We start from the raw sequence: 12,400 nt of genomic DNA on the forward strand, positions 1-12,400 counted from the left end.
TAACTGAACATAACATGTAATTTGAAATGGTAACAACCCAGCAAGCCCTGGGGATGGAAAAGAATCTGATTTCCAGAGTTAACATTTGGTTAGATTCAAGTATCCACCGTACAACAAAAACCTTACAAGGTATACAAAGAAATAGGAAACAGGAAAGTATGTCCCATTCACAAGGTTAAAGAAAGCAATCTCTGAAAAAGACCTAATAGCAGGTCTTCTGAACAAAGTATTTAACCATCTTAAAGATACTCAAAAAACTAAAGGAAAATATGGAGAAAGTCAAGACAGTTTCTAAAAATAGAAATATCATTAAAGATAAGAAACCTAAAAAAATGTTGGAGCCAAAAAGTACAAATGAAAAATTCACTACAGGGATTCAAAGGCATGCAGAAAAATTCAGCAAGCTTAAAATACTGAAGAAATTATTGAATCAAAACAACCAACAGATCTAAGAAAATTGAACACAGCCTAAGTGACCTGTGGAACACCAGTAAGAGGACCAACCTATGCATTGTGGAAGTCTCAGAAGGAAAAGAGAAAGGGACAATATTTGAAGAAATGCTGGCTGAAGTTTTCCCAAGGTAAACCAGACATGACGTTCAAACATCCAAGAAGCTCAGCAGAGTCCCAAGTAAGAGACTCAGACCCACACTGAGACACGTTATAATCAAACTTCAAAAAACAAGAGAATCTCGAAAGCAAGAGAACAGGGACTCCTAGATACAGGGATCATTTCCACCACCACCTCCACAAGATGTCTCATCAGAAACAATGTAGGCCAGAAGGTTGACATATTCGAAGTACTAAAAGAGAAAGTAAATTGTAGTTACGAAGTGAGGGCAGAAATCCAACATTCCCAGAAAACCAAAAGCTGAGGTTTGTTCACCACCAAACTTGCCCTGTAAGAAATGCTCAAGGGATGCCTGTAGGGTGAAGTTGAAAGAATACCAGACATAAAAATCTTTTTTTAAAACAAGGTAAATGGGAATTACAAAAACTATTGGACTCGTAACTCCTACTTTATTTTCTACATGGTTTAAGAGAATAGATTGAAAAAATATTAATTGCGCACCTGAGTGGCTCGGTTGAACTTCTGACTTCAGTTGAGCATCCAGCTTCTGGTCAGGTCATGATCTGGTTGGTGAGTTCAAGCCCCAAGTCTGGCATGCTGCTGTCAGGGTCAGGGCCCGCTTCAGGTCTTCTGTCCCTCCCTCTCTGCCCTTCCCCCACTTGCACTCTCAAAAAAGTAAACAACTAGTATTACTGTAACTTTGTTTTCTAACTCCAATTTTTATTAAGTTCATTTATTTTGAAAGAGAGAATCCCAAGCAGGCTCTGTGCTATCAGTACGGATCCCTGGATCCCGACATGGGGCTTGAACCCAGGAATCCATGAGATCGTGTCCTGAGCCAAGATCAAGAGTCAGTCATTTGACCGACCAAGCCAGTCAGCTGCCCCTGTTTTCTACATGATTTAAGAAACTAATGAATTTTAAAGAATTATTACTTTGTTTTGGGACACTACTTTGCATAAAGATGTAGTTTTGTGACAGTTGTTAATTGACGGGGTAGGGAGAGAAACAGTCTTTGTAAATTAGTGAATTTAAGCTGGTATTAATTCAAATTAGAATGTTACAACTTTAGGACGTTAAATGTAATCTCTGTGGTAACCTCAAAAATATAGAATATGTACAACAGAAAATGAGAAAATAATTTAAACATTTAACTACAAATATCACCTAAACACAAAAGATTACAGTAATGCAGGAAATGAGGGACAGTAGAGCTTTAAGGTATACAGAAAACGGCACAATGACAAAATTGTCCTTGCCGGTATTAATTTAAACTCTAATCAAAAGAGGGATTGGCAGAATAAATAAAAACACATGATGGCAACTACATGCTATAAAGAGACTCAAGATCCAAGCCCAAATAGATTGAAAGTGAAAGAATGGCAAAAGATACTCCATGCAGATAGTAACCCATAGAGAGAGGGGATGATTATGCTAATATCAGACAAAATAGATTTTAAAACAAAGGTTATAAAAGAAAAAAGGACATTATATATTAATAAAAGTGTCAATACAGCAAAAAGAACAATTATAAACATTGGCACAACTAATAACAGACCAGGAAAATTTATGAAGGAAGGGGTGTGCAGGTGGCTCGTTTGGTTAAGTGTCTGACTCTTGATTTCAGCTCAGATTGGTTGTGATCTCCTGTTCCACCGTCATGAGATTGAGCCCCATCTGGGGCTCTGCACTGACAAATGTGGAGCCTGCTTGGGATTCTCTCTCCCTTTCTGCCCTTCCCCAGCTCGCTCACTCTCAAAATAAATAAAAATCTATGTGAAGGGAAAACAAAGAATTGAAGGTAGAGTTCTACGGTAGTAGATGGAGACTTTAACACCCCACTCTCAATAATAGAATGAACAGCCAAAGTAAGGAAATAAAGGATTTAACACAGCACATAAACCAACTAGATCTAACTGAAATTTACAGACCGTTCCACCCAACAACAGCAGCGCACACTTTTCAAGTGCATGTGGGACATTTTCTAGAATAGGCTATCCGTTAGGATATAAAATAAGTCTCAGTATAGGTAAAAGATCAGAGGAGTGCCTGGGTAGCTCAGTTGGTTAAGCGACTGAGTTGCTTTCAACTTAGGTCATGATCTGGTTCATGAACTCAAGCCCCACATCCAGCTATCTGCTGTCAGTGCAGAGCCCACTTGGAATCCTCTGTCCCCCCCACACACACCACACACACATGCTCATGCACTGTCTCTCAAACTTTTTTTTAAAAAGTAAAACTAAGGGGTACCTGGGTGGCTCAGTGGGTTGAGAATCCAACTCTTGATTTCAGCTCAGGTCGTGATCTCACAGTTTGTGAGTTCGAGCCACATGTAGGGCTCTGCACTAACTGCAGAGCCTGCTTGGGATTCTCTCCCTTTCTCTCTGGCCCTCCCTGCTCATGCTTTCTCAAAATAAGTAAATCTACATATTTTTTAAAGCAGTAGAACTAGAGGGGTGCCTAGGTGGCTCAGTAGGTTGGGCATCCAACTTCGGTTCAGGTTATGATCTCACAGTTCATGAGTTCGAGCCCTGCATCAGGCTCTGTGCTGACAGCTCAGAGCCTGGAGCCTGTTTTGGATTCTGTGTCTCCTCCTCTCTTTCTCTGCCCTCCCCAGCTTGTGCTCTGTCTCAAAAATAAACACTAAAAAAAATTTTTTTTTACAGGAGTAGAACTAGGAAAAAAAAGTGGAAATTAAAATGCTATTAAACAATGAATGAATCAAAGAAGAAACCAAAGGGAAATTAGAAAATATTTTGAGATGAATAGGAACAAAAACAAAAGAGACCAAGCAAAAACAGTGCTAAGCTATACATGCTTAGCATTAAAAATCAAAGATTTCAAATCAACAACCTAACTTTACAACTTAAGGAACTAGAGCAAGAAGAATAAACCCAAATCTAGCAGAAGGAAGGAAAAAATAGACTAGAGATAAATGAAATAGAGAGTAGAAAAATAATAGAGAAAAGTCAATGAACCAAAAGATGTTCTAAGCAAATGGAAACCAGATGAAAGCAGCAGTAACTATACTTGTATCAAACAAAATAGAGCTTAAAACAAAGACTAAAAAGACAACAGTGTTGCATAATGATAAAGGGGTATTTATGCAGTCATCAGAGGAGCACTAAAATACATGAAATGAATATTAAAAGACCTAAAGAAAGAAATAGCAATACACTAATAATAAGGGATTTTATTGTCCCATTATACCAATGGATAGAACATCCAGACAAAATCAGTAAGGAAACATTAGCCATAAATGACATATTAGGCCAGATGGACTTAGATGTTTACAGAGCATTCCATCCAAAGACAACAGCATACACGTCCTTCACAGATGTACATGGAGCATTTTCCAGTGTAGGTCATATATTAGACCACAAAGCAAGTCTTCATAAATTTAAGAGGATTGAAATAATACCAAGCATCTTTTCCAAACACAATGGTATGAAACTAGAAATTAATTTTATGAAGAAGGAGTGCCTGAGTGGCTCAGTCAGCTCAGGTCATGATCTTGCAGTTGATGAGTTCAAGCCCCGAGTCGGGCTCTATGCTAACAGCTTGGAGCCTGGAGCCTGCTTCGGATTCTGTGTCTCCCACCCTCTCTGCCCCTCCCTTGCTTACGCTCTCTCTCTCTCAAAAATAAACAAACATATATATATAATTTTATGAAGAAAACTGGAAAATTCACACGTATGTGGAGATTAAAACAGCTACTGAACAACCAATGGGTCAAAGAGGAAATAAATTTAAAAACACCTTGAGACAAATGAAAACAAGTATACCAAAATTCATGGGATGCAACAAAAGCAATTGTAAGACAGAAATTCATAGTGATAAATGCTGGCTTCAAGAAACAAGAAATGTGTCATAACAACTGAGATCTACACCTCAATAGAACAAATGAAGCCCAAAGTTAAGAGAGGGAAAGCTATAACAAAGATAAATAAATGGAGTCTAAAAATACAACGAAGAAGATCAATGAAAGTAAGCTGGTTCACTGAAAAAGATAAAACTACATTGACAAGCTTTTAGCTAGACTCACCAAGAAAAAAGGACTCAAATAAAATTAGAAATGAAAGAGATATTAGAACTAATACCACAGATGGGGCTCCTGGGTGGCTCAGCCAGTTAAGCGTGAGACTCTTGATTTCTGCTCACGTCATGATATCATCGTGAGATTGAGCTCCACATTGGGCTCTGCACTGACAGTGTGGAATCTGCTTGGGTTCTCTATCTCTCCCTCTAGGCCCCTCCCCTGCTCATTCTCTCCATCAAAATAAATGAACTTAGGAAAATAAATGAACTTAAAAAAAAAACAAAAAAAAACTTGGGGCACCTGGGTGGCTCAGTCGATTGAGCGTCCGACTTCGGCTCAGGTCGTGATCTCGCGGTCTGTGAGTTCGAGCCCCACGTCGGGCTTTGTGCTGACAGCTCAGAGCCTGGAACCTGCTTTGGATTCTGTGTCTCCCTCTCTCTAGCCCTCCTCCACTCATGCTCTGTCTCTCTCTGTCTCAGAAATAAATAAACGTTTAAAAAAATTACAAATAAATAAAAACTGATACCATAGAAATACAAAGGGTCATAAGAGACTATTGTGAACAATCATATGCCAACAAATTAGACAACCTAGAAGAAATGGATACGTTTCTAGAAACATGCAACCTACCAATTGTAGGTTTCTAGAAACACGCAACCTACCAATTGTAATGAAACAAAATCTGAACAGACTGATTACTAGTAAGGAGATTGAATCAGTAATCAAAAACCTCCAAACAAAAGTCCAGGACTAGGTGGTCTCACTGGTGAATTCTATCAAACATTCAAAGAAGAATTAATCTCAATCATTCTCAAAATCTTCTAAAAAATAGAAGAGGGAACTCTTCAAAACACTTTATGAAGCCAGCATTACCCTGATACCAAAACCAGACAAGGATGCCACAAGAAAAAATTACAGGCCAATATCTCTTAACAAATACAGATGCAAAAATTATCAACAAAATATTAGCAGACTGAATTGAAAAATACATTAAAATGATCATACACCATGATCAAGTGGGATTTATTCCAGGGATTCAAGGACCCAGGGTTCAACATCCACTAATTGGTCAATTGGTACACCACCTCAACAGAAGAAATAATCATATAATCATCTCAATGCAGAAAAAAACATTTGACAAAATTCAATATCCACTTATGATAAAACTCAAAAAAGTAAGTATAGAGGGAATATATCTTGACATAATAAAGGCCATATATGACAAACCTACAGCTAACATCATACTCCATGCACCAAACATGGTAAGATTAGGAACAAGACAAGGATGCCCACTCTTGCCACTTTGATTCACTATAGTATTGGAATTCCTAGCTAGAGCAATTAGGTAAGAAAAGGCATCCATATTGGAAAGGAAAAACTAAAATTGCCACTATTTGTAGATGACATGATAGTATATATAGAAAACCCTAAAATTTTTATCAAAAAACTATTAGAGCTAATAAATTCAGTAAAGTTGGATACAAAATCATTATACAAAAATTGTTTGCATTTCTGTATGCTAGTAACAAACTATCAAAAAAATTAAGAAAACAAACCCATTTACAATTGCATCAAAGAGAATAAAATACTTAGGAATAAATGTAACTAAGGAAGTGAAAGACCTGTATATTAAAAACTACAAGGAGCGCCTGGGTGGCTTGGTTGAGCATCTGACTCGATTTTGGCTCAGGTCAGGATCCCAGGGTTGAGGGGTTGAGCCCTGTATTGGGCTCTGTCCTGAGTGTGGAGCCTGCCTAAGATATTCTCTCTCTCTCTCTCTCTCTCTCTCTCTCTCTCTCTCTCTCTCTCTCCCTCCCCCCTTCCCCCCCCGCCTCCGCCCCTCTCCCCCACTCTCTCTCTAAAGTTAAAAAAAAGAAAAACTACAAGACATTAACAAAAGAAATTGGAGAAAATACAAGTAAATGGAAAGATATCCTATTCTTATGGAATGGAAGAATATTGTTATGTTTATACCACCAAAAGCAATATATAGATGAATGCAATCTCTATCAAAATTTCAATGGTGTTTTTCAAAGAGAACAAACCTAAAACTTGTATAGAACACAAAAAATCTCAAATAGCCAAGGCAATATTGAGAAAGAACAACAAAGCTGGAGGCATCACACTCCCTGACTTCAAACTAATATTACAAAGCTATAGTAATTAGATGGCAGAGTAGGGGGACTCTAAGTTTGCCCCATTCCACAGATACAAGTAGATAACACTCATATTGGTATAAATAGTCCAAAAAATGATCTGGAGACTGGCAGAACAAACTCCACAACTAAAGGTAGAGGAGAGGGCACATGGAGAAAAGTAGGAAGAGTGAAGACACAGTCTGAGAGTGAATGGACTGTACTGGTCCATGGTGGGGAGGGAGCTGGTGGTAGAAAAGGGTGAAAAACAGTTTCACATCAGGAAACCCAGAAATGGGGAGGATGAATCCCCATAACATTTGTCTTTGAGAGAGGGGCCAAATTTCATTGAGTTCTTACAACCATTGGGACTTAAACCCTGGAATTTTAAAAATTGGCGAACTCAGCTCTGGGAGAACTCAGAGGGTGTTAGGAAGTGGAGTCCCTACCCTTAAAGAGACAGCATAACAAACAGCCTGTGCAGATACAGTGTACAACCAGCAGTTTGAAAAATGCCAGGGGCAGACAGGAGAGACAGTAATTTGCTCAACCTGGAGTGTAGCCCTAAGAGACAGGGATCATAGAGAGACCGCTTCAGAAACAAAGGAGCTGGCAGGTGCCACTTCCCTTCCCCCACCCCTCACCATAAACAACAGCCATCTGTGGGAACTAGTGCAGCATCAAAACGTGTTACCTAACTTGCTTACACCAAGTCCCATGTACCCCCTGAGCTTCAGCGGATCTGCCCTTCCCAGTCACGCTCCCCTTAGTTCCAGCACTGCAGGCCCCCTTCCCCAGAGGACAGTCACAAACTCTGCCAACACCACATCTCCTGACCTGCACATTTTGTGGACCTCAGTTCTGGTGGTTGTGGGAGTAGACCACATTTTGCGAGCAGACCACTGCACACCTTGTTAAAGCATACCCCACCCCTATTGGGGACCAAACACTACACACAATAGGCAAAGAGAGCCTCTGCAGACAATTGGACAGAAGAAAAAAGAGGCCAAGATTCAATAGCAGAGCATACACAACACATAGGAGACACTCCTTGAAGCACCAGGCCCGGGGGAACAGGGAGACACTGCAATGCAAGGCACTACAAGAACTTTTCTTCATAAAGCTATTATCAAGAGCAAGAGAAGTAGCCGACTCTCCTAACACAAAAACAGACACGGAGTTAGACAAAATGAGGCGACAGAGAAATATGTCTCAAATGAAATAACAGGGCCAAACCGCAGCAAGAGACCTAAATGGATATAAGAGATACACTTGATAGAAAATTTAAAGTAATGATCATAAAGATACTCACTGGACTTGAGAAGATAGTAGAGGACATCAGTGAGATCCTTAACACAGAGATAAAAAAAAACAATCAGAGATCAAGAACACAATAAATGAAATTAAAAATACATTTGATGGAATAAATAGCAGTCTAGATGAAGGAGAGGAATGAATTAACGACCTTGAAGACAACAGACTAGAAAGTAACCAAGCTGAAAAAAGGAGAGGAAAGAAAATTACACAAATTGAGAATAGTCTTAGGGAACTTAGTGACTCCATCAGGTATAATAACATTTGTATTATAGGGATCTCAGAAGAAGAACAGAGAGAAAATGGGGTAGAAAATTTATCTGAAGAAATAATAGCTGAAAAGTCCCCTAATCTGGGAAAGGAAATGGAGATCCAGATCCAGGAGGCACAGAGATCCCCCAGAATTCAACCCAAGGAGGTCCACAACAAGACATACAGTAATTAAAATGACAAAAAAAAAAAAAAAAAAAAAAGCAGTGATAAAAAATTTTAAAGCACCAAGTGAGAAAAAGACAATTACATACAAAGGAAACTCCATAAGGCTATCAGTGGATTTTTCAGCAGAAACATTACGGGCTAGAAAGGAGTGGCATGATATATTCAAAGAGGTGAAAGGGAAAAAATTTCAGCCAAGAATACTTTCTCCATCAAGGCTACTATTCAGAATAGAAGGAGAGATAGAATTTCTCAAACAAAAACCAAAGGAGTTCATGACCACTAAACCAGCCCTACAGGAAATATTAAAGGGGACTCTTTGAGTGGAAAGGAAAGACCATAAGTGAGAGTATGAAAAGTAAAAAAACAAAGGCAGTAAAAATAAGTATTTCTGTAAAAATCAGTCAAGAGATTCATAAAATAAAAGGATATAAAATATGACAACATATACCTAAAAGGTGGTGGGGAGAGGAGTAAAGAATGAGCTCAAGCTAACACAACCATCAAACTGATATAGACAGAGGATGCTATACACAACCCTAATGGTAACCATAAATCCAAAATCAGTAATAGATACGCAAAGAATAAAAAGAAAAGAATCCCAAGTATATCACTAAAAAAAGCTGACTAATCATAAGAGAAGAGAGCCAGGGAAGAAAGGAAAAAAGAACTACAAAAACAACCATGAAGCAAGTAACAAAATGCCAATAAATACATATCTATCAATAATTACTTTGAATGTAAATGCGCTAAATGCTTCATTCAAAAGACACAGGACAACAGAGTGGATTAAAAAAATAATAACAAGACCCCCCAAAAAGACCCATCTATATGCTGTGTACAAGAGACTCATTTCAGACTGAAAGACATCTGCAGATTGAAAGTGAAGGGATGGAGCCCCACCCAATCAGAGGCACAGCAGGCTCATGACTCCAGGCTTGGACGTCAGAGCTAAGAAGTGTTCAGAACCCAAGTCATGGATCCACTTATGCGTAAAGAAAATTCCAAAGTTAAACAACCTGTCAGCAAAGTTGAGAAGGCCAAGCAGAAATCAGCCCAGCAGGAGCTGAAGCAAAGACAAAAAGCAGAGATCTATGACCTCAACAGAGTCATGACAGAACCTGAGCAGCAAGAGTTCAATGAGTTCTGTAAACAGATGCAGGCGTCTGGAGAGTGAGCCACTCCTTGTTCAAACTAGATGGGATCCCAGAGGCTTTGTCTGTCAGCTTGTTACTAGTTTTAGGCTGAGATGGTTCATTTGGAACCGTACAAAACTAGACAGGAAGACATTTGTGTTATCCCTAAAACTGGATAAATCTGAACTTACTGCATGTAACGTTGGCTTCACTGATTCCTCCAGTCTGAATTATCCCAGTACTTACTGAAGAGACTTGTTTTATTCTTCTTAGACAATAGATTTTTTATGTTTCCATTGTTTGAGAAAAATCAGTGTTTCTTGTGAAACTGTAGATCTTCTCCAAAAGTATAAATAAAATACTAATAAAAAAAAAAGTGAGGGCATGGAGAAACATTCATTATGCAAATGGATGCCAGAAGAAAGCTAGGATAGCAAGTCTTATATTGGAACAAATAGATTGTAAAACAATGAATGTAACAAGAGACAAAAAAGGACACTATTTATTAATAAAGGGGACAATCTAACAAGAGGGTATAATAATTGTAAATATTTATTCACCCAACATGGAAATACCCAAATACATAAAACAGTTAATACCAAACATAAAGGAATTAATTTATAGTAATAAAATAATAGTAGGGGACATTAACACTCCACTTACATCATCCAAACATAAAATCAACAAGAAAACAGTGGCTTTGAATGACACACTGGACAGATGGATGTAACAGACATATTCAGAGCATTCCATCATAAAACAGCAGAATACACATTCTTTTCAAGTACACATGGAACATTCTCCAGAACAGATCACATATTAGGCCACAAAACAAGTCTCAACAAATTCAAAAAAAAAAAATCTAAGTTATACCATGCATCTTTTCTGACCACAACGCTATGAAACTAGAAAAAGAAAAAAATCTGAAAAGACCACAAATACATGAAGTTTAAATAACATGCTACTAAACAGTGAATGGGTCAACCAATAAGTCAAAATAAATAAGTAAATTACATGGAAACAGATGAAAATGAAAACACAACATCCTAAATCTTCGGGATGCAGCAAAAGTGGTTCTAAGAGGGAAGTTCGTAGCATCATGGGCCCAACCTCAGGAAGCAAGAAAAACCACCAACAACCTAATCTTACACCCAAAGGAGCTAAAGAAAAAAACAAACAAAACCCAAACCCAGCAAAAGGAAGGAAATAATATAAGATTAGAGCAGAAATAAATGATATAAAAACTATAAATAAATAAATAAATAAAACCAGGAGAGAGAGAGAGAGAGACAATGCAGTTAAAATCACCAGTGAAAGGGGTGCCTGGGTGGCTCAGTCGGTTAAGTGTCTGACTTCCACTCAGGTCATGATCTTACCACTCATGAGTTTGAGCCCCACGTCGGGCTCTGTGCTGACAGCTCAGAGCCTGGAGCCTGCTTTAGATTCTGTGTCTCCCTCTCTCTCTGTCCCTCCCCCACTGGTGCTCTGTCTGTCTCTCAGAAATAAATAAATGTTAAATTTTTTTTTTAAAAAATCACCAGTGCAAGAGGAGAAATAACAACACCACAGAAACACAAAATAATTGTAACAATATTATGAAAATAAAACGTATATGCCAATAAATGGGATAACTTAGAAGAAATGGATAAATTCCTAGAAACATACCCTCTAAGACAAAAGCAAGAAAAAATAGAAAATTTGAACAGACCAATTACCAGCAATGAAATTGAATCAGTAATCAAAAATTCCCAAAAAACAAAAAGTCCAGTACCAGACAGCTTCACAGACAAATTCTACCAGAAGTTTAAAGAAGAGTTAATACTTCTTCTTCTCAAACTATTCCAAAAAATAGAAGAGAAAGGGAAACTTCCAAATTCATTCTATGAGGCCAGTATCACCCTGATAGCAAACCCAGATAAAGACACCACCAAAAGGAAAAAAAAAAAAAAAAGGATTACAGGCCAATATCTCTCATGAATATAGATGCAAAAATTCCTAACAAAATAAGCAAGCCAAATTCAACAATACATTAAAAAAAAAATCCTACACCACGATTAAGTGTGCATCCCTAGGATGCAAATGTCATTCAATATTTGCAAAAAATCAATGGTATGTCACATGAAGAAGGGAAAGAATATGATCATTTCAATAGATGCAGTAAAAGCATTTGACAAAATACAACATCCATTCGTGACAAAACCCTCAATAAAGTAGGTTTAGAGGGAACATATCTCAACATAATAAAGGCCTTATATGAAAAACCCACAGCTAACATCATACTCAATGTTGAAAAGCTGAGAGCTTTTCCCCTAAGGTCAGAAAGAAGACAAGGATGTCCCCTCTCACCACTTTTATTCAACGTAATACTGGAAGTCCTGGCCACAACAATTAAGCAGCATAAAGAAAAGGCATCCAAATTGGTAAGGAAGAAGTAAAACTCTTGCTATTTTCAGAAAACCCTAAAGACTCCACCAAAAAAAACCAACCAAACAAACAAACAAACAAAAACCAACCACACACACACACACACACACACACACACACACACGCACTTGAACTGAGAAGTGAATTCAGTAAAGTTGCAGGATACATGGTCAATGTACAGAAATCTGTTGCATTTGCATACATTAATGATGAAGCAGCAGAAAGTGAAATTAAAACAATCCTATTTACAGTTGCACCAAAAACAGTAAAATATTTAGGAATAAACTTCACAAGAGAGGTGAAAGATTTGTACTCTGAAGAAATTCAAGACAATGCAAAGAAATGG

At 38.0% G+C, this 12,400-nt stretch overlaps 1 protein-coding gene across 1 annotated transcript; it reads left to right on the forward strand.

The window, feature by feature from the left end:
- The first annotated feature begins 8,900 nt into the window (after positions 1–8,900).
- Positions 8,901–10,157, forward strand: LOC115517285 (small vasohibin-binding protein-like). Its single transcript, XM_032593498.1, has one exon. It carries the CDS (start codon positions 9,471–9,473, stop codon positions 9,669–9,671), a length of 201 nt encoding a protein of 66 aa, XP_032449389.1. The 5' UTR covers positions 8,901–9,470; the 3' UTR covers positions 9,672–10,157.
- The last annotated feature ends 2,243 nt before the right edge of the window (positions 10,158–12,400 follow it).

The sequence above is a fragment of the Lynx canadensis genome, chromosome B3 (genome assembly GCF_007474595.2).
Source record: "Lynx canadensis isolate LIC74 chromosome B3, mLynCan4.pri.v2, whole genome shotgun sequence".
Classification (NCBI taxonomy): Eukaryota; Metazoa; Chordata; class Mammalia; order Carnivora; family Felidae; genus Lynx; species Lynx canadensis.